This window comes from Nilaparvata lugens, chromosome 4 (genome assembly GCF_014356525.2).
Source record: "Nilaparvata lugens isolate BPH chromosome 4, ASM1435652v1, whole genome shotgun sequence".
Lineage (NCBI taxonomy): Eukaryota > Metazoa > Arthropoda > Insecta > Hemiptera > Delphacidae > Nilaparvata > Nilaparvata lugens.
Genome location: NC_052507.1, coordinates 8,136,424 through 8,159,918, shown reverse-complemented (window position 1 = coordinate 8,159,918; position 23,495 = coordinate 8,136,424). Strand labels below are relative to the sequence as shown.

Genomic DNA, 23,495 nt, shown 5'->3' with positions numbered 1-23,495 from the left:
TTACAGATCCGCATCGTTGCTAATAACGATGTTTCCCTTAGCTCCTATAGTGTTCACTTGAAAATTTTATTTTGAATTGAAAGCTCTTGTTTAATTATTCCCAGTTACATGGCACACCGCAGGTATTCCTAGTTAAGAAGACTACTTACTATTTGTTGATAAATCTGTAATACTTGGGAGGTTTTTTATAGATATTATGACTACTGCACATAAACAAAAATGAATATTTTTGAGTGAAAAAGTTATATTAATTCAATCTCTGATAATAAAATCGAGGTTTTAAAGTGTATTATCTCATTCCGATTTCTATTAATAAGATGATTTTTCGACATGAAACGATACTAACATTCCGAAAAATTCATGCAACATCAATGTTGCCAATAACATTGTTAATAATGTCATCATATTTCCAAAGACTCCTCTATTTGTGAATAAACATGATACGTTTGATTATTTATTTAAATGTATTTCTAATAGATATATTTTAGTCAAATTGATAGATCTCATGCAACTCTTACAAAAGTCAATAGAGCAAACGTTATTTGCTCGTGTAGTTTTTTTTTTAGATCGGTTATCGATTATTTTAAACAAGAATGGATAGTAAATATTACATACATATCAGTATCATCTATCTTCTATAAAAGGCAGATAATTCAAATCACAATGAAATTAAACTGTTTATTCCTCAAAGAAACAAAAACACAATGCATGTTATAAAAGCAATAAAACTCAGAATATTCACAGTATTATAACATAATTAACTGACTATAAACCTAGTAGCCTATGTTGATAGTATAATGCACATTAGCACAAAATTCATCAATTTAGTACCGCCTTTATATCTGACACATCATAAAAGGAATGGTCTAAACGAATGGATTTGTATGAATTTTTTTTCATGAATTGAGTTTCATTTGAATTGACATTTTCATTGAATAGCCTAGCAAGTACATAATCATCTTGATCTCTTCTTTCTCTTGTATTTTTCTCTCATTCATGTTCTCCTTCTTTCTTATTCCATTTATTTTTTTTTCTACTCCGGTTTGTTCCATTTGTATAAATTAGATCAACTAAATCTATAACTATATTATTAGGGTTAGAATAAAGACTCCCACCAGCGAGCAAGTTTTACTTTTGCTGGTGGTGCCATGGCGAATATTGTTTTGTTAAGGAAAAAAATGTATTCTTATTCATAATAATCACTTGTTAAGAATTTTTAACAAAATTGTATTATGTTTTTCATCATCATCATCTTACGTACAAGGATTAGGTTAATGCCTGTTCCGACTTACAAACAGCTTATTAGTATCTATATTTCAATTATTACAAAATTACGCTATAATATATACAAGTAGTGTATTTATTGCCATCTCTTCCGTGACCTACGAATAGATCTTTTCCCTGCCGGTTTATAATTCAATATCTGTAGTGGAAGCCTTTCTGCCGGCATTCTTTCCACATGGTCTTTCCACTGCTTCCGGTATTGTGTGATTTTTTCCAACAAGCTGTAAATTCCTAGCTCTGCTCGGATATCATCGTTTCTGATGTGGTCCCTTCTATCGCAGCCCTTGGTTCTCCGGAGGAATCGCATCTCCGCCGCCTGCACTCTACTCTCTAGGGGTTTAGTTGTAACCCACGACTCACTTCCGTAGAGGGGGACTGGAGCAGCCATTATTCTATAACATTACATTATAGTTTCTCTCCGTGCTTGCTTCCCCAAGGTTCTGCTAATATTGCCACATACCACTTGAAATTTTCTAATCTTTTTCTCGATATCCAAATCTTCACTATGTCGCATCCTAAATATGTATATTTCGACACTTGTTCTAGAACTTTGTTGTCAATCACAATTTTTGACCGGGTTGGATGTTTACCTGTGAAAGCCATAATTTTGTTTTTTATGGCAATAAATTTGATTTTGATTTTGAATGTTTATAAAATATTTCTAAAAAATACATGACCGTGATTACAAACTATGACTGTTCATGGTCATGTATCTTTTAGAAATATTTTATAAACATTATACTATCAACATAGGCTACTAGGTTCATAGTCAGTTATGTTATGATGCTGTAAATATTTTGAGTTTATTGCTGTCTATGTTTGAATTGGCAACGCTGTTCTGCTATCATTCTTCACTGCCATTACAGAGTTTAGCACACTATTGAGCAGAACTGGACTTGGCATGGCTCGAGGCTCGATTAATTGTATTTGCAGGATGCCTGTTGCAAAACTATTAACCGTTTTGCACAATATGGCAGGCCGAGTGCAAATTTATGGCGTGGGAGTGGCTCTGGGGTGGTTCGGAGGTTCGGATAACACTCAAACTTGTTTCATTCGATCACGATTGTAGGACGAATTATTCCAGTCGCTTCGAGTTGTTGCTACAGGTTGTGAACTGTAGAGCAGAGGTCTGTAAAGGAAGTGAGAGAGTAATAAAGAGAGTAAGGAAGTGAGAGAGGAAGAGAGTGATTGATTGATTGAGTACTTTATTTAGAAAGAGAGAGAGAGAGAGAGAGAGTGTGTGAGATAGTGCCACAGTTAGAGAGCGGGGAAGAATGGAAGAGAGAAAGTGTAGGAGAAAGGAGAAGAATGAGAAAGAGAGATTGTTAAAGAGTGACGAAGAATGAGAGAGAGAGAGAGAGTGTGAGAGTGAGGTAATGGAAAGAGTAAGGAAGTGAAAGAGAGAGAGAGAGAGAGAGAGAGAAGAGAGAGAGAGAGAGAGAGAGAAGAGAGAGAGAGAGAGAGAGAGAGAGAGAGAGAGAGAGAGACACAGTTAGAGAGCGGGGAAGAATGGAAGAAAGAAATTGTGGGAGAAAGGAGAAGAATGAGAGAGAGAAAGTGTAAGAGAGCGAAGAAGAATGAGAGAGAGAGAGAGTGACACAGTTAGAGAGCGGGGATGAATGAGAGAGAGAGTGTGTAAAAGAGCGAAGAAGAATGAGAGAGAGAGTGTAAAAGAGCGAAGAAGAATGAGAGAGAGTTAGGGAGAGAGTGAGGGAGAGAGTGAGGGAGAGAGTGAGAGAGACAGAGTGAGTGAGATGGAGAATGAGTTCTGGCGTTAAAAATACTTAAGAGTGTTGGAGAATCTTATTATTCTTCTTTCTTCCTTCTCTTCTTCTTCTTCTTCTTCTTCTTCTTCTTCTTCTTCTTCTTCTTCTTCTCTTCTTCTTCTTCTTCTTCTTCTTCTTCTTCTTCTTCTTCTTCTTCTTCTTCTTCTCTTCTTCTTCTTCTTCTTCTTCTTCTTCTTCTTCTTCTTCTCTTCTTCTTCTTCTTCTTCTTCTTCTTCTTCTTCTTCTCTTCTTCTTCTTCTTCTTCTTCTTCTTCTTCTTCTTCTCTTCTTCTTCTTCTTCTTCTTCTTCTTCTTCTTCTTCTTCTTCTTCTTCTTCTTCTTCTTCTTCTTCTTCTTCTTCTTCTTCTCTTCTTCTTCTTCTTCTTCTTCTTCTTCTTCTTCTTCTTCTTCTTCTTCTTCTTCTTCTTCTTCTTCTTCTTCTTCTTCTTCTTCTTCTTCTTCTTCTTCTTCTTCTTCTTCTTCTTCTTCTTCTCTTCTTCTTCTTCTTCTTCTTCTTCTTCTTCTTCTTCTTCTTCTTCTTCTTCTTCTTCTTCTTCTTCTTCTTCTTCTTCTTCTTCTTCTTCTTCTCTTCTTCTTCTTCTTCTTCTTCTTCTTCTTCTTCTTCTCTTCTTCTTCTTCTCTTCTTCTTCTTCTCTTCTTCTTCTTCTTCTCTTCTTCTTCTTCTTCTTCTCTTCTTCTTCTTCTTCTTCTTCTTCTTCTTCTTCTTCTTCTTCTCTTCTTCTTCTTCTTCTTCTTCTTCTTCTTCTTCTTCTTCTTCTTCTTCTCTTCTTCTTCTTCTTCTTCTTCTTCTTCTTCTTCTTCTCTTCTTCTTCTTCTTCTTCTTCTTCTTCTTCTTCTTCTTCTCTTCTTCTTCTTCTTCTTCTTCTTCTTCTTCTTCTTCTTCTTCTTCTTCTTCTTCTTCTTCTTCTTCTTCTTCTCTTCTTCTTCTTCTTCTTCTCTTCTTCTTCTTCTCTTCTTCTTCTTCTTCTTCTTCTTCTCTTCTTCTTCTTCTTCTTCTTCTTCTTCTTCTCTTCTTCTTCTTCTTCTCTTCTTCTTCTTCTTCTTCTTCTTCTTCTTCTTCTTCTTCTTCTTCTTCTTCTTCTTCTTCTTCTTCTTCTTCTTCTTCTTCTTCTTCTTCTTCTTCTCTTCTTCTTCTTCTTCTTCTCTTCTTCTTCTTCTTCTTCTTCTTCTCTTCTTCTTCTTCTTCTTCTTCTTCTTCTTCTCTTCTTCTTCTTCTTCTTCTTCTTCTTCTTCTTCTTCTCTTCTTCTTCTTCTTCTTCTTCTTCTTCTTCTTCTTCTTCTTCTTCTTCTCTTCTTCTTCTTCTTCTTCTTCTTCTCTTCTTCTTCTTCTTCTCTTCTTCTTCTTCTTCTTCTCTTCTTCTTCTTCTCTTCTTCTTCTTCTCTTCTTCTTCTTCTTCTTCTTCTCTTCTTCTTCTTCTTCTTCTTCTTCTTCTTCTTCTTCTTCTTCTTCTTCTCTTCTTCTTCTTCTTCTCTTCTTCTTCTTCTTCTTCTTCTTCTTCTTCTTCTTCTTCTCTTCTTCTTGTGTGTGTGTGTGTGTGTGTGTGTGTGTGTGTGTGTGGTGTGTGTGTGTGTGTGTTGTGTGTGTGTGTGTGTGTGTGTGTGTGTGTGTGGTGTGTGTGTGTGTGTGTGTGGTGTGTGGTGTGTGTGGTGTGTGTGTGTGGTGTGTGTGTGTGTGTGTGTGGTGTGTTGTGTGTGGTGTGTGTGTGTGTGTTGTGTGTGTGTGTGTGTGGTGTGTGTGGTGTGTGTGTGTGTGTGTGTGTGTTGTGTGTGTGTGTGTGTGTGTGTGTGTAAGAAACAACAGTGAACGCTACCTGACTGCTTATAAAATTAGTTCGAAGTCAACCGACTAGTTCAACTGAGCTTCTACTTCCAAATTTGGGCGATGTTTTCTGAATCGGACATGAACACAACACTTTATCAACTCCAGATTAATTTCCTGGTTGTCTTTACCCGTTCTCGTTCTATTTTGTATTCTTTCCTTCTCCACTGTAATCATGACCGCTTTTGAAATCACTTGGTCTTACTTCTTAGTAAAATTTGAAGTGGTTAAAACGGAAAACAAAGCACTATCAACTAGTTTTAGTCTATAGTAAGGTCCACGCTATGGCAGTGGAGAAAGATAAGAGAACAACGTTGCCGATCCTCAGTCTTGACTTCTTGACGTCAATGACTTCTATAGACGGTAGCTGATACAGGTTTGATGTAATTAACTGTTCATTCTCGTTTAAAATAATCAATTATATTTTATTATTACGATTTTTTGTAATTAGGATGAAATACTTTGTTAATCAATTGTTGATGCTTCATTATTAAAAGACGATCTGGCAACAGAGCAAAACGAGAAAGAGATAGTGCTAACCTGCGTTGTTGAATGATAGACAAGGATAGCAATGCCATTGCTAATCAAGCACTGTCATTATAACGTGGACCTCACTATAGTTTTCTGGTTGCCTGGTTGTATTACAAGATTCATTTCATTTAATATTCTTCTCTTCTAATGGATTCCTTTGATTTATCTTCAAGAATAGATTTTGCGGCTACTGATTTATTTGTGTGACACTTCCCTGTTCAAAGGAAATAGTGTAGACAGAAAGTAATTCACAGATGAGAGGGACGACGGACCAATTACGATACAGCATTTAGAACACGCCTGTAAACTCAATTAGAAGCCCCGCCTAGTTTTCCTTGTTTGCGTATTTGATCGAGAACGCAAACTCTAGAATCTGCCGGTAGGCGGCAGTAGTAACAGGGTCATCTTCCTCTTCATGGTCTTTTTTATTTCCTCCTCAATCTTCTTATTTTCGCTTATTTTCTTCTTCTTCTTCTTCTTCTTCTTCCTCTTCTTCTTCTTCTTCTTCTTCTTCTTCTTCTTCCTTAGTTTCCTGAGATCTACGATTCTAAGATTCAAGTCGACGGTTTGGCATTTCTCTTTATGTTTAAATGTTTATATGTTGCGCATTTACGGCGAAACGTGGTAATAGATATTCATAAAATTTGACAGGTATGTTCCTTTTCAAATTGCCCGTCGACGTATATACAAGGCTTTTGGAAATTTTGCATTTCAAGGATAATATAAAAGGAAAAAGGAGCCCCCTTCATACGCCAATATTGAGTAAAAAGTCAGACTATAAAATTATTCATCATAAATCAGCTATCGAGTGGATTATAAAAAAATCGCATGCCATGACGCATGCAATTCAATATCTCAATGTAACTTGGCAAAAAATCAGCTGCTGTGTAGACTTTTAATTGCATGCCTCATTGAATGCAATTTTTATGCACTATTGAATGAACTATTGATGCGTGCAATAACGCATGCAATTAATAACTAAAATAACATAATATTGTCTCTCGAACTTTCTGCTTTGAACTAGGGCTGTCCTGTTGCCAGTATGTCTTGAAGGAGATTAGCTTTTGATGTTAGCATTTTTTATACACCAACCCCAACAGACATTAGCCGTTTTTACACCAACATCTCGCCGACACTACAAACAGATAGGATTTACTCTGCTGGACAGTATGGACAGAGGAGCCTGTGGTTTATAACTGCGCGAGGTCTACTGTTCACAGAACTACTAGTATAATATTGATTCGTCATTTCCTCAACATCCGGTATCAAGTATCAACCCATATCCAAATGGTCTTACTCCAATTATTACAATATTACAAATATCTAAATGTTCTTAGTTACAATATGGACAGTATAAGAGGAGGCTGCGGCTTATAACTGCGCGAGGTCTACTGTTCACAGAACTACTAGTATAGTATTGATTCCTCATTCTCACAAGACCCGGCATAAAGTATCAACCCATATCCAAATGGTCTCACTCCAATGATTACAATATTACAAATATTGCTCTATATAATAAATAAATAAATAAATAAATAAATAAATAAATAATAAATAAAAAATAATAAATAAATAAATAAATAAATAAATAAAAAAATAAAAAAATAAATAAATAAATAAATAAATAAAAAAATAAATAAATAAATAAATAAATAAATAAATAATAAATAATAAATAAATAAATAAATAAATAATAAATAAATAAATAAATAAATAAATAAATAAATAAATAAATAAATAAATAAATAAATAAATAAATAAATAAATAAATAAATAAATAAATAAATAAATAAATAATTAATTAATAAATAAATAAATAAATAAATATCTAAATGTTCTTAGTTACAATATGCACAAAGTATAGTTCAACATGGAGTGAAGAAGTTGTAAAATAGAAGTGAAAAAGCATCAGGCAACGGGAGAAAGTTGTCCCAGTCCCAGTGAATACTACAAATCACAGGATTTAATGTGTAAGCTGATTAAGCAGTGTACTGTACCACAGAATACAAATATAGCAGTTTATAGAAGTTTTCTCTGACTGTACTCTGATACTATACTGAGGTCCACGTTATAATGGCAGTATTTGATTAACATTGGTGTACCACAGAATACAAATATAGAACTTTATAGATGTTTTCTCTGACTGTACTATGATACTATACTGAGGTCCACGTTATAATGGCAGTATTTGATTAACATTGATGTTGCTATCTTTGTCTACCATCCGACAAATCAGATAGCGCTATCCTTTTCTAGCCCCGCAACGTTGCCAAATCGGTTTCCAACAATATAGAAATAAGGAACAAAGTATTTAATCTCAATATTATGAAGGTTTATTATTCAATGATTCAAATTAAATCTAATCAAATAGCTTTTTATTTACAAAAACATAATACAAATTTATAAAATTCATTTGAACATTCAACTGTGAATACTCTCCACAAAGATAGTATTTGGTAGAGAGTTAGTGGGGAGGATATTTTTAATATTCTTTCCGAAGAATGGACATTGATATGTCCAAAGCTCCGCCAATTTATGTAGATGCATAACAATATGATTATTATCTATAGTTATTATATTACAAATTGCTTTTTCATATCATATACTGTTCAATAGTTATTTTCTTAGTCTATATTATGTAAATTCATCTATAATTTTGCTGTATTGTAAGCTATTGTATATAAGTGTAGAAGCCAGTATATATTGTAATCTACATGAATAAAGTAATCAATCAATCAATCAATCAGCTTCTTCTTTTGTAAGAAAACAAAATAAGGATTTCACTGGCTGCTGGCTCACAGCTTGTCAGCTGAATAATTTCAGGTTTGCCACACAAACAAAAAAATTTTCACAACTCAATCATTTTTCAAGATACAACAACATTTTATGTACCAATCTGTTCAGAATTTAATGGCGATAGAATGAAGCGTGTTGCGGAAAAACGACACGAGTGGCCTCGGGTCGTTTTTCTACCCAGCTCCTCAATTGACGTATAAAATATTATTGTTTATTTTAAACATGAGTTATTAGATTAAATAAAACTTGAAAAACTGAAAGCTTGTTCTACTGAAATATTGAAGAAATTAAAATAGGCCTATAACCTTTCCTCGATGAATAAAGATTCTATATGCATAATTTCAAGTTAATCAGTCCTATATTTTTGACGTGAAGATGCGTCATTCGTGAATTTCCTATCTTGTACGTATTCTTTCATGTATTATATTATAGATTATTTAATATTTATTTATTTATCCGTGGACAGAATCACAAATCATATACATATGATTAGGAAGGAGCAACATGCTATTATATGGACGTATAAAATACTATTGTTCATTCAAAACAAGAATAAACAGTTATTACATTAGATGTATCGATATCAGATATCCTCTGTAGAAGGAAGTGACAAGGCAGAGAATCGACAACTCTGTTCTCCCATCTTCCTCCACTGCCATATAACGTGGACCTCACTATAGGCTATAGGTATAAGCTATCCTCTACAGAAGGCAGTGGCAAGGCAGAGAATCGACAACACTGTCCTCCTATCTTCTTCCACAGCCAATATAACGTACACCTCACTATAGGCTATAGGTATGAGCTATCCTCTACAGAAGGCAGTGGCAAGGCAAAGAATTGGCAACACTGTTCCCCCATCTTTCTCCACTGCCATATAAAGTGGACCTCAATATAGGCCAGAGGTATAAGCTATCCTCTACAGAAGGAAGTGGCAAGGCATAGAACTGGCAACACTAGTTCCCATCTTTCTCCACTGCCATATAACGTGGACCTCACTATAGGCTAAAGGTATAAGCTATCCTCTACACAAGGCAGTGGCAAGGGAGAGAATCGACAACACTGTCCTCCTATCTTCTTCCACTGCCAATATAACGAGGACCTCACTATAGGCTATAGGTAAAAGCTATCCTCTACAGAAGGAAGTGGCAAGGCAGAGAATCGGCAACAGTGTTCCCCTATCTTTCTCCACTGCCATTATATCGTGGACCTCAATCTGGTAGACTTGTTGCGTTTTTCCAGTGTTCGTGGTGAAACGCCAGCAACAAGTCGATGAATAAGACAAAGTGGCTTAAGTCACGCACCCATGCTAATTTCAATTCGCTGTGAGAACTGATAATAATAAACTTCAATTAGCGTTTATCACTTTCAGATTCGAGGGGATTTGTCCACTATTTTCCCCTATTTACGATTTACTTTAGTAGTATTGCTTTATTCTCATGAATAGAGTTGTAGAATTGTAAACATGATTTGGCCATTTCTGTCAAAAATAAGAGCTGCACATTTCAATTTCTCATGAATAGAGTTGTAAAAAGATGTAAAATTGTGATAGTTGTAAACGTGATTTGGCCATTCCTGTCAAAAATAAGAGCTGCACATTTCAATTTCTCATGAATATAGTTTTAAAAAGTTGTAAAATTGTGATAGTTGTAAACGTGATTTGGCCATTTCTGTCAAAAATAAGACCTGCACATTTCAATTTCTCATGAATAGAGTTGTAAAAAAATGTGATAGTTGTAAACGTGATTTGGCAATTCCTGTCAAAAATAAGAGCTGCACATTTCAATTTCCCATGAATAGAGTTGTAGAAAGTTGTAAAATTGTGATAGTTGTAAACATGAGTTATTAGATTAAATAAAACTTGAAAAACTGAAAGCTTGTTCTACTGAAATATTGAAGAAATTAAAATAGGCCTATAACCTTCCTCGATGAATAAAGATTCTATATGCATAATTTCAAGTTAATCAGTCCTATATTTTTTGACGTGAAGATGCGTCATTCGTGAATTTCCTATCTTGTACGTATTCTTTCATGTATTATATTATAGATTATTTAATATTTATTTATTTATCCGTGGACAGAATCACAAATCATATACATATGATTAGGAAGGAGCAACATGCTATTATATGGACGTATAAAAAACTATTGTTCATTCAAAACAAGAATAAACAGTTATTACATTAGATGTATCGATATCAGATATCCTCTGTAGAAGGAAGTGACAAGGCAGAGAATCGACAACTCTGTTCTCCCATCTTCCTCCACTGCCATATAACGTGGACCTCACTATAGGCTATAGGTATAAGCTATCCTCTACAGAAGGCAGTGGCAAGGCAAAGAATTGGCAACAGTGTTCCCCTATCTTTCTCCACTGCCATATAACGTGGACCTCACTATAGGCTATAGGTATGAGCTATCCTCTACAGAAGGAAGTGGCAAGGCATAGAACTGGCAACACTAGTTCCCATCTTTCTCCACTGCCATATAAAGTGGACCTCAATATAGGCCATAGGTGTAAGCTATCCTCTACAGAAGGAAGTGGCAAGGCATAGAACTGGCAACACTAGTTCCCATCTTTCTCCACTGCCATATAACGTGGACCTCACTATAGGCTAAAGGTATAAGCTATCCTCTACACAAGGCAGTGGCAAGGGAGAGAATCGACAACACTGTCCTCCTATCTTCTTCCACTGCCAATATAACGAGGACCTCACTATAGGCTATAGGTAAAAGCTATCCTCTACAGAAGGAAGTGGCAAGGCAGAGAATCGGCAACAGTGTTCCCCTATCTTTCTCCACTGCCATTATAACGTGGACCTCAATCTGGTAGACTTGTTGCGTTTTTCCAGTGTTCGTGGTGAAACGCCAGCAACAAGTCGATGAATAAGACAAAGTGGCTTAAGTCACGCACCCATGCTAATTTCAATTCGCTGTGAGAACTGATAATAATAAACTTCAATTAGCGTTTATCACTTTCAGATTCGAGGGGATTTGTCCACTATTTTCCCCTATTTACGATTTACTTTAGTAGTATTGCTTATTCTCATGAATAGAGTTGTAGAATTGTAAACATGATTTGGCCATTTCTGTCAAAAATAAGAGCTGCACATTTCAATTTCTCATGAATAGAGTTGTAAAAAGATGTAAAATTGTGATAGTTGTAAACGTGATTAAATTGTGATAGTTGTAAACGTGATTTGGCAATTCCTGTCAAAAATAGAGCTGCACATTTCAATTTCCCATGAATAGAGTTGTAAAAAGATGTAAAATTGTGATAGTTGTAAACGTGATTTGGCAATCCTGTCAAAAATAAGAGCTGCACATTTCAATTTCTCATGAATATAGTTTTAAAAAGTTGTAAAATTGTGATAGTTGTAAACGTGATTGGCAATTCCTGTCAAAAAAAAGAGCTGCACATTTCAATTTCCATGAATAGAGTTGTAAAAAGATGTAAAATTGTGATAGTTGTAAACGTGATTTGGCAATTCCTGTCAAAAATAAGAGCTGCACATTTCAATTTCCCATGAATAGAGTTGTAAAAAGTTGTAAAATTGTGATAGTTGTAAACGTGATTTGGCAATTCTGTCAAAAATAAGAGCTGCACATATCAATTCCCATGAATAGAGTTGTAAAAAGATGTAAAATTGTGATAGTTGTAACGTGATTTGGCAATTCCTGTCAAAAATAAGAGCTGCACATTTCAATTTCTCATGAATATAGTTTTAAAAAGTTGTAAAATTGTGATAGTTGTAAACGTGATTTGGCCATTCCTGTCAAAAATAAGAGCTGCACATTTCAATTTCCCATGAATAGAGTTGTAAAAAGATGTAAAATTGTGATAGTTGTAAACGTGATTTGGCAATTCCTGTCAAAAATAAGAGCTGCACATATCAATTTCCCATGACTAGAGTTGTAGAAAGTTGTAAAATTGTGATAGTTGTAAACGTGATTTGGCAATTCCTGTCAAAAATAAGAGCTGCACATATCAATTTCCCATGAATAGAGTTGTAGAAAGTTGTAAAATTGTGATAGTTGTAAACGTGATTTGGCAATTCCTGTCAAAAATAAGAGCTGCACATTTCAATTTCTCATGAATATAGTTTTAAAAAGTTGTAAAATTGTGATAGTTGTAAACGTGATTTGGCAATTCCTGTCAAAAATAAGAGCTGCACATTTCAATTCCTCATGAATAGAGTTGTAAAAAGTTGTAAAATTGTGATAGTTGTAAACGTGATTTGGCAATTCCTGTCAAAAATAAGAGCTGCACATTTCAATTTCCCATGACTGGAGTTGTAAAAAGTTGTAAAATTGTGATAGTTGTAAACGTGATTTGGCAATTCCTGTCAAAAATAAGAGCTGCACATTTCAATTTCCCATGAATAGAGTTTTAAAAAGTTGTAAAATTGTGATAGTTGTAAACGTGATTTGGCCATTCCTGTCAAAAATAAGAGCTGCACATTTCAATTTCTCATGAATAGAGTTGTAAAAAGTTGTAAAATTGTGATAGTTGTAAACGTGATTTGGCAATTCCTGTCAAAAATAAGAGCTGCACATTTCAATTTCTCATGAATAGAGTTGTAAAAAGTTGTAAAATTGTGATAGTTGTAAACGTGATTTGGCAATTCCTGTCAAAAATAAGAGCTGCACATTTCAATTTCTCATGAATATAGTTTTAAAAAGTTGTAAAATTGTGATAGTTGTAAACGTGATTTGGCAATTCCTGTCAAAAATAAGAGCTGCACATATCAATTTCCCATGAATAGAGTTGTAAAAAGTTGTAAAATTGTGATAGTTGTAAACGTGATTTGGCAATTCCTGTCAAAAATAAGAGCTGCACATATCAATTTCCCATGAATAGAGTTGTAAAAAGATGTAAAATTGTGATAGTTGTAAACGTGATTTGGCAATTCCTGTCAAAAATAAGAGCTGCACATTTCAATTTCTCATGAATATAGTTTTAAAAAGTTGTAAAATGTGATAGTTGTAAACGTGATTTGGCCATTCCTGTCAAAAATAAGAGCTGCACATTTCAATTTCTCATGAATAGAGTTGTAAAAAGATGTAAAATTGTGATAGTTGTAAACGTGATTTGGCAATTCCTGTCAAAAATAAGAGCTGCACATATCAATTTCCCATGAATAGAGTTTTAAAAAGTTGTAAAATTGTGATAGTTGTAAACGTGATTTGGCCATTCCTGTCAAAAATAAGAGCTGCACATATCAATTTCCCATGACTGGAGTTGTAAAAAGTTGTAAAATTGTGATAGTTGTAAACGTGATTTGGCAATTCCTGTCAAAAATAAGAGCTGCACATATCAATTTCCCATGACTAGAGTTGTAAAAAGTTGTAAAATTGTGATAGTTGTAAACGTGATTTGGCAATTCTGTCAAAAATAAGAGCTGCACATATCAATTTCCCATGAATAGAGTTGTAAAAAGTTGTAAAATTGTGATAGTTGTAACGTGATTTGGCATTCCTGTCAAAAAAAGAGCTGCACATTTCAATTCTCATGAATAGAGTTGTAAAAAGATGTAAAATTGTGATAGTTGTAACGTGATTTGGCAATTCATGAATAGAGTTGTAAAAAGTTGTAAAATTGTGATAGTTGTAAACGTGATTTGGCAATTCCTGTCAAAAATAAGAGCTGCACATATCAATTTACCATGAATAGAGTTGTAAAAAGTTGTAAAATTGTGATAGTTGTAAACGTGATTTGGCAATTCCTGTCAAAAATAAGAGCTGCACATATCAATTTCCCATGAATAGAGTTGTAAAAAGTTGTAAAATTGTGATAGTTGTAAACGTGATTTGGCAATCCTGTCAAAAATAAGAGCTGCACATATCAATTACCATGAATAGAGTTGTAAAAAGTTGTAAAATTGTGATAGTTGTAAACGTGATTTGGCAATTCCTGTCAAAAATAAGAGCTGCACATATCAATTTACCATGAATAGAGTGTAAAAAGTTGTAAAATTGTGATAGTTGTAAACGTGATTTGGCAATTCCTGTCAAAAATAAGAGCTGCACATATCAATTTACCATGAATAGAGTTGTAAAAAGTTGTAAAATTGTGATAGTTGTAAACGTGATTTGGCAATTCCTGTCAAAAATAAGAGCTGCACATTTCAATTTCTCATGAATATAGTTTCAAAAAGATGTAAAATTGTGATAGTTGTAAACGTGATTTGGCAATTCCTGTCAAAAATAAGAGCTGCACATTTCAATTTCTCATGAATATAGTTTCAAAAAGATGTAAAATTGTGATACTTGTAAACGTGATTTGGCCATTCCTGTCAAAAATAAGAGCTGCACATTTCAATTTCTCATGAATATAGTTTCAAAAAGATGTAAAATTGTGATACTTGTAAACGTGATTTGGCCATTCCTGTCAAAAATAAGAGCTGCACATTTCAATTTCTCATGAATATAGTTTCAAAAAGATGTAAAATTGTGATACTTGTAAACGTGATTTGGCCATTCCTGTCAAAAATAAGAGCTGCACATTTCAATTTCCCATGAATAGAGTTCAAGCTTTTCCACTTGAAATTTTTTGTTCAAATTGTATTTGAAGCCTGATAATTGGGTATCTAAAATCAGACTTTACATAGATAAAGGCGGAGCTCCTGAAATTTTTACAGTTATGGGACTCGTGGCAGTTGATAGAGCTTATCAATAAATATTTTTGGTATAAATTTGATTAAAATCGTTGGAGCCGTTTTCGAGAAAATCACGAAAAACCCTGTTTTTGACAAAATTTTAGCCATTTTAGCCGCCATCTTGAATTGTATTTGATCGAAATTGTTCGTGTCGGATCCTCATAGTGTAAGGACCTTAAGTTCCAAATTTCAAGTCATTCCGTTGATTGGGAGGTGAGATATCGTGTACACAGACGCACATACACTCATACACACACATACAGAACAATACCCAAAAACCACTTTTTTGGACTCAGGGGACCTTGAAACGTATAGAAATTTAGAAATTTGGGTACCTTAATTTTTTTCGGAAAGCAATCCTTCCCTTACCTATGGTAATAGGGCAAGGAAAGTAAAAATCAGACTGTAGAATTATTCATCATAAATCAGCTGTCTAGTGGACGATAATACTACCCGTTCAAAAACATCGAACATCTTGAAAATTGTATCTTTCCATCAACGTTGTAGACAGTTGCAGCGAGACCTGATAACAGCGCTCACACTCACATTCCGGGATGACATGTCACGGTACGATAGGACAGAAAGCTCTATATTTATTTAGGATTTTTTCTAGACATTTTAAATTGATAAATTATTTATTAATTTTTGAGAAAACATAACAACAGGTCAATATAACTTACTGAGCGCGAGGTCTACTGTTCACAGAACTACTAGTATGAACCAAGACACAGCAACTTTAAAACCACAATCATATTTATTCATTTATACACTGATGGTCATATTCTCAATTATGAATGATTGTGAAAGGAACAACAGGCTAAAAGCCCAAAATTGTTCCTTTCCCAAATTTTTATAGAAATCGTCCAAAAATAGGTTATGTTTATCATATCGGAATAACCGGAACCTCCAAACCTTCTACTGTAAAATGAGATTCGCTTAAAACTATCAGTAACCCTTAAGAATAATACCAATGTTTCCTATTAAAACAATGCAGACAGTATGAAATGAATCTTATAATAACTTGACACACATTCTCCCAATGTTATTTTGCGCTTGACTATACAATGATAAAACAAAACAATAAAATCTTAGCAAAGTGCCTCCGGCTCGAATCTGAACCACAGTATTAATAATTACCATCTTATTCTATCCTATTCTTCTTTCTTCTCTTTGTTCTTCCTCTATATTCTTAATAATCCTCTCTCCCACACACACACACACACTCTCTCACACCCGCTCTCTCTCTCCCCCTCACTTTCTCTCTCTCATTTTATTAATCAATTATTTGATCTTATCTACCTATATAATTATTTTACTTTATCAATTTTCTGTTTTTTTATCTTAAATATTCATATTGATTAAAACTTTTACAATATTTCCATTAATAAATAAATCCTTAGTTTAAATAATGAAATTAACGTTTTGGTAGAGAGTTAGTGGGGAGGATATTTTTAATATTCTTTCCGAAGAATGGACATTGATATGTCCAAAGCTCCGCCAATTTATGTAGATGCATAACAATATAATTATTATCTATAGTTATTATATTACAAATTGCTTTTTCATATCATATACAGTTCAATAATTATTTTCTTAGTCTATATCATGTAAATTCATCTATAATTTTGCTGTATTGTAAGCTATTGTATATAAGTGTATAAGACAGTATATATTGTAATCTACATAAATAAAGTACTCAATCAATCAATCAATCAATCAATCTCTCTTTGGTGGGGAGTTAATGGGAAGGATATTTTTAATATTCTTTCCAAATAATGGACATTGATATGTCCAAAGCTCCGCCAATTTATGTAGATCTATTACAAATTGTCTTGTATAGTTATTCGAAATAGGTTTTTTCGCATCATTGTACAGTTCAATAATTATTTTCTTAGTTCATGTTATGTTAATTCATCTAAAACTTTGCTGTATTGTAAGCTTTTGTATAAGTGTATACATAACAGTATATATTGTAATCTACATAAATAAAGTACTCAATCAATCAATCTCTCTCTGAATCTGAATCTCTCTCTTTCTCTCCTCATACACAGTACAGCATTTAACATAGCTCCAGCAATATTTTATCTCTTTTACCCTCCTTCCATTTGGTAGAGAGTTAGTGGGGAGGATATTTTTAATATTCTTTCCGAAGAATGGACATTGATAAGTCCAAAGCTCCGCCAATTTATGTAGATGCATAACAATATAATTATCTATAGTTATTATATTACAAATTACTTTTTCATATCATATACAGTTCAATAATTATTTTCTTAGTCTATATTATGTGAATTCATCTATAATTTTTCTGTATTGTAAGCTATTGTATATAAGTGTATACATAACAGTATATATTGTAATCTACATAAATAAAGTACTCAATCAATCAATCTCTCTCTGAATCTGAATCTCTCTCTCTCTCTCCTCATACACACTACAGCATTCAACATAGGTCCAGCAATATTTTATCTCTTTTCAACTCCCTCCCATAGTCGATATTGTTCAAGTTGTATTCTCTCCATTCTGTTTTTATTCTTGTCCATCTTATTCTTTCATTCATTTCTTCAACTCTGTCTCTATACATGGTATTATATACAGTATATCATAAGTAAAGTAATATTATATTGTATCTCTTTCTTCCTCCCTCTCTCATAGCCTTTTTTCCATTCTATGTTCATCTTTGATCTTTCTTTTCTTTCAATTCTTTTTATTTGTGATCTTTCTCTTCCTTTATTTTATGTTCTCTCTTCTCTTCTCTCTGTTCCTTCCTTATCTCTTCTCTCTTCTCTACACTCCTCTCTTTTCTCCTCTCTTCTATCTTTTCTCTTCTCTTCTCTCTTCTCTTCTCGCTTCTATTCCCTTCTCTCTTCTCTTGTTTCTTCTTTTCTCTCTTCTCTTCACTCATCTCTCCTCTCTTCTCTTATTTCTATTCTCTCCTCTCTTTTCTCCTCTCTTTTCTCCTCTCTCCTCTCTTCTCTTATCTTCACTCCTCTTCTCTTCTCTTCTCTTCTCTCTTGTCTCCTCTTTCCTCTTTTCTCTCCTCTCTTCTCTCTACTCTTATCTCTACTCTTCTCTCTTTTCTTCTCTCTTTTCTCTTCTCTCAACTCTACTCTCTTCTCTTTTCTCTTCTTTCTTATCTTCTATCTTCTCTTCTCTCATCTCTCCTCTACTCTTCTCTCATCTCATCTCTTCTCTCTTCTCTTTTCTCTCTTCTCTTCTCTCTTCTCATCTCTCTTCTCTTTTCTCTTATTTTTTCTCTTCTGTCTTCCCCTCTCTCATCTCTCCTCTCTTCACTTATCTTCTCTCTTCTCTTCCCTTCTCTCTTCTCTCTTCGCTTTTCTCTCTTCTCTTCTCTCTTCTCTCTCTTCTCTTCTTCTTCTCTTCTCTCTTATCTTCTCTCTTCTCTTTCTCTCTCTTCTTCTTCTTCTCTTTCTCTTCTTCTCTCTTCTCTTTTCTCTTCTCTCTTCTGTTTTCTCTTTTCTCTTCTTTTCTCTCTTCTCTCAACTCTACTACACTCTCTTCTCTTCTCTCTTCTCTCGTCTCTCAAACTCTTCTCCACTCTCTTTTCTTCTCTCTTCTCTTCTCTCTTATCTTCTCTCTTCTCTCTCTCTTCTCTTCTCTGTTCTCCTCTCTCTTCTCCTCTTTTCTCTCAATTCTTATTGTTAACCCTTCCCTTCCATTCATTCTCCAACTCTTTTCAAAACACAGAACATATATCATAAGTCCAGCAATAATATTATGTAGTATCTCTTTCTCACTCACTCATTCCCGTAGCCGATATTGTTCAACTTGTATATTTCCTCTTGTCTATTGTTGCAAATTTGCGAATCACGATTTAACATAAGTATTCAGCGTCTAACTGGATTTTGACCTGGAAACACATCGTCTTGTCTCAGGTCAGTTCTCTTGGTCTGGTATATTATTGCTGGAATAAGGTTACCTACCTATCATTTATTATGAATGAACTTTTTAGTGAGAATTGTGTTGTAGGGTCTCTCTCATGAGAATTTCAATGAATGGAGGCGGTGAACTTGAAAGTTGATTCAATTAAAAATTGTAAATACTCTAGCTTGCCTTATGAGAAATAAATCCTAGGTGAATCTATATATATAAAAGCGAAATGGCACTCACTCACTCACTCACTCACTCACTCACTCGCATAACTAAAAATCTACCGGACCAAAAACGTTCAAATTTGGTAGGTATGTTCAGTTGGCCCTTTAGAGGCGCACTAAGAAATCTTTTGGCAATATTTTAACTCTAAGGGTTGTTTTTAAGGGTTTAAAGTTCGTCTTTTAGCATGTATATTCTTCTTCTCCCAATCTCTTAATTATAATTGAAATTTCCATATCATATGTTACTATAGAACTATAATCTAGATAGAGTACCTCTTCGAAACAGTTGTTAACTGGCAACTAAATTAATAATTTTGTCAGGTTGGCATTAAGTTGAGTTGACTTTGTTAGGTTGGCACCAAGTTGAAGATTTAAATGCATTTATCGCGGAAAAATTGATTGGGCACTGCTACTTCAATCCTGGGAATATTATATTACTAGCCGTCAGGCTCGCTTCGCTCGCCATATCCGTTTAGCTAGACGTTTAGTCTGGACCCCCGACTGGATTGTTCTAACATATGATAAAAATGCTCAAATGAAAAATGCAGGCGAGCGAAGCGAGCCTGCTGATCTCATTCTTGGACGATCCAGTCGGGGGCCCAGGGGGCGGAGCCCCCTGGTTAGACGGATATGGCGAGCGAAGCGAGCCTGACGGCTAGTAACAATATAATAATTCATTTGAATGAGGCTATTTAAAACTTGATAATTTATTATGTGATTGGCTGAAATATGACAAACAAAAAAATTGAAAAAGTGTATTAGTAATCCTATCAATCCCATCTAAACTAGTAGTTCTGTGAATAGTAGTCCTCGCGCAGCTATAAATCACAGCCTCCTCTATACTGTCCAACAGAGTAAATCCTGTCTATTTTATGTCGTGTCGGCGAGATGTCTGTATGAAAGCGACTAATGGCTGTTGGGGTTGGTGTATCAAAAATGCTAACATCAAAGGCTGATCTCCTTCAAGGGCAACAGGTCAGCCCGAGTTCAAAGCAGAGTAAGGTCACGAGAAAATACTATATTATTTTAGTTATAACCGCATGCGTCATTGCATGCAATTAATAGTGCATAGAAATTGCATGCAATGAGGCATGCAATTAATAGTCCACACGACAGCTGATTTTTTACCAAATTACATAGAGATATTAATAATTATTGCATGCGTCATTGCATGTGATTTATAATCAACTCGACAGCTGATTTATGACGAATAATTCTATAGACTGATTTTTGCGATAATATTGGCGTTTGAAGGAGACTCCTTTTCCTTTTGTATTATCCTTAAAATGCAAATTAAAAAAATTATATATACGTCGACGCGAAATTCAAAAAGGATCAAATACTTGTAAAATATCAGGGAAATCTATTGCCACGCTTCGCTGTAAATGCGGAACATAAATACGAACATAAAGAGGAATGCAAAACCGTCGACTTGAATCTTAGACCTCACTTCGCCCGATCAATAAAGAATTCGGTTTACCTTCAATTATAGTGCAGTACATTCAATAATCTATTTGGAGCCCTCAGATTGCCTTATGAGTAATGAGTAGACAAAGCTATTCAAATACATTTCAGAACAGAAAACTTTCAGTAATCAGTATGATTTGAATAATCAATCACAATAAAATCTAAATGTGCGTACAGACTTTCGCTCTGCTCCGCAACCGAACGTCACTCCAGCAGAGCGATTGATGATCGACCGGTGAGCAACAGTGGTCGACCGGGGAACGCGAGAAGATCTAACACCTTCCGTAACGTTCATGATGGGTGCGTGGGAGAAGCGACTGTGGTTCGATGGTGGTACGAGGGAGGAGCGTGCTCGGTGCGGGTTGGAAGAGCGAATATGTATACGCAGCTTTAGATATTGTTTAAGTTGCAATTACAGACCTCATGACTATCAGAAAGTACAATAATTTTACTTTCAATAATAATAATTTTGTGTATGTATGTTACCTGATAATAATTTATTTTTATCGATTTTATCACAATAAATTGAAAAGTGATAAGAACAACTCATTGGAAAAGGTTAAGAGCGAGTCATGCTCATCAAATATAACCTTCAACATCTATTTTTGTGAAAGACTATTTTGAAGAGATATTTGGACCAAGTACAACAATATTATATAGACTTCGGTGTATCAAATTTTTATTTTTTGAAGCTGTCATTTTTAGCTGAAGATGTGTTGGTTTCAACTGCATTTCTGTAATTGAATCAATAAGAATGGAGATAACAAGTGGAACTGTGTTATTATAATTATGGAGGAGTTCTATAATCAATACCTTATTCAACTTCTATTCTGATCAAAATTATTTTTTGATCTCCCACTTCAAACAATGTAAATCGATAACATACAATTTCTAACAACTGATTTATTGTGGTTTACTTCTATTTTGGGAAGAAGAACGGAACGAAAATGACTGTTCAGTCTTCAGAGAAGCATTTTCGTGACGTAGGAGCTTCATCCAATGGCACGGCTGGTAGGCGTGGTCAAACAATACGAGGGGAGTGTACTCGTCTGTGATTGGTGAAAGCAGTTTGACTTGGTAAATAGCAAGAGAAATTGAATTTGGTAGACATGCTATGCGAATTGAAGAGTTAATCAATGATTGTTGTTTGTAAAAAAGTTATCATTTCGATATAAATTGCCTATGAGAATTAATAATAATAAAGTTTTTTGTCGTCAAACCAGAAATAAAATAGACAATGTGCAATAATAATAAAGTTATTTGGCATCAAATTACAAGGGCCATCAAATGTGCAATGAGTTTATGGTTTATGAAAAAATGCATGAATATAGTAGTGATTAATCACAATTCTCGTAATATAAATCTCAAGATGTTGCAAATTGTCAAAAACAAAACAATTTCATGAGATCAATGGGAGAGGTCTTTGTAATGCTCTTTCTATAGTAGGCTAACTAGAACTTTTTTTATAGTATCTAGTACTGTTTTTATAGTATCTAGTACTGTTTTTATAGTATCTAGTACTGTTTTTATAGTATCTAGTACTGTTTTTATAGTATCTAGTACTGTTTTTATAGTATCTAGTACAAATGGTAAACTTTTCCATTTCTCTTTTTACTATCAATCCACTCGTCTCCACTCAATCATTAGCTGTTGCTCAATTTCTCTCTTACTCTAGAGAGATAAACTGAGCTATAAAATCGGCTCTAAAACTCAATTTATTCAAATCTTTATCAAAGCTGCCTCTTATCGGATAATAAGGCATTGATTCAAAGAGATCGGTTCTCGCAGTTTCAAATATTAATTGCAAAAGTATCGCTATACACCTTCTATTACAGAAATAAAATAAGAATCATTCAGTTAACCTAACCTAACCCAACCTAACCTAACCCAACCTAACCTTGTACTGTTTTATACTTTATTTCAAGAATAGTGGAAGCCTTATAGAACGTGAATTGAGAAGTGCTGCATAAAATTTGGTAATTACTCATATCAATAGTTCAAGTTAGGATGAAAACCTTAAGGTGCGTACAGACTCATGCGCCATGGACACGTGCATTTTGCATTTCATCAGCTGATGCTATATGCTCATCGTATCTGAAAGAATAAAGCTTCATTTACACCAAAGTTATTAACAAAATGTTTAATTCTCCGTCCTTATAGATTCTATTAGATTGTACATAGCTTACATGATGAACATATGTGTTTGTCAAGTTCCGTTCAATCTAATAGAGTCTATAAGGACGGAAAAATAAACATTTTGTTAATAACTTTGGTGTAAACCCAACTTAAGACGTTGATGTTTTCAATACCACTTTATTTCAATCGTGGTGAAATACCACAAGATCTCTCACCATACAATCATCTTATAATATATGTATCATACTGTTTCTATACAATAACATATATAAAAAGCCTGTGTTCGTGGAGTTTAATTCTGTACTCACCTTCAGAAATTCAAATTACAAATTCATTTATTCATTAAAAAAACATATTCACAAAATAATAGTGTGACAATAATTGTGGTGAATATACTCTCTACGTGGATGATTTGTCTATGTGCAGAGAGGAGAAGAAATTGAATACATTTTTAAAAAAATAAAGAGTACTACAAGATTTTCATATTGTTTTTATTAATTCGTTCAAAAGTAGCCTATGTGAGTGGAGTGTTTTTATGAATACCTTTCATATATTAGATTATTTATCATGAATGAAATTTTCAAGGTTACTATTTGTGTATTTCAGTCCCCCTCATGAATGAATTTGAATGATGAATCAGTTCTCGCAATATTAACCGACCTGTGTTCCAGCGTTCCTGTAGTTCGGTGGTTAGTGATTCTCCGACTTCTGATTGACCGACATCTGGTTCGTCGACATCTAATTGTTCTTGAAGCAAACAGACTTCTTCGTCACTCTCTTCGTCGCACATGCTCCCTCTTCTTCCTCCTCACACAACATGCCAATCAAACACACCATCTGAAAACGATGGCCAGTGTCATCTTTGATTGACAGTAAATTATTAGATTCATAATTCCAGGTGCAGG

At 34.2% G+C, this 23,495-nt stretch overlaps 1 protein-coding gene across 1 annotated transcript in view; it reads right to left on the bottom strand.

Annotated features, from left to right (window-relative positions):
* Positions 1–23,495, bottom strand: part of LOC111044119 (protein TANC2) — a 513,289-nt gene that overhangs the window by 421,233 nt on the left and 68,561 nt on the right. The window contains exon 3 of the mRNA XM_039425662.1: positions 23,251–23,427. Within this exon, the coding sequence (XP_039281596.1) occupies positions 23,251–23,380 (130 nt within the window). The 5' untranslated portion in view covers positions 23,381–23,427. The remainder of the gene's footprint in view (positions 1–23,250; positions 23,428–23,495) is intronic.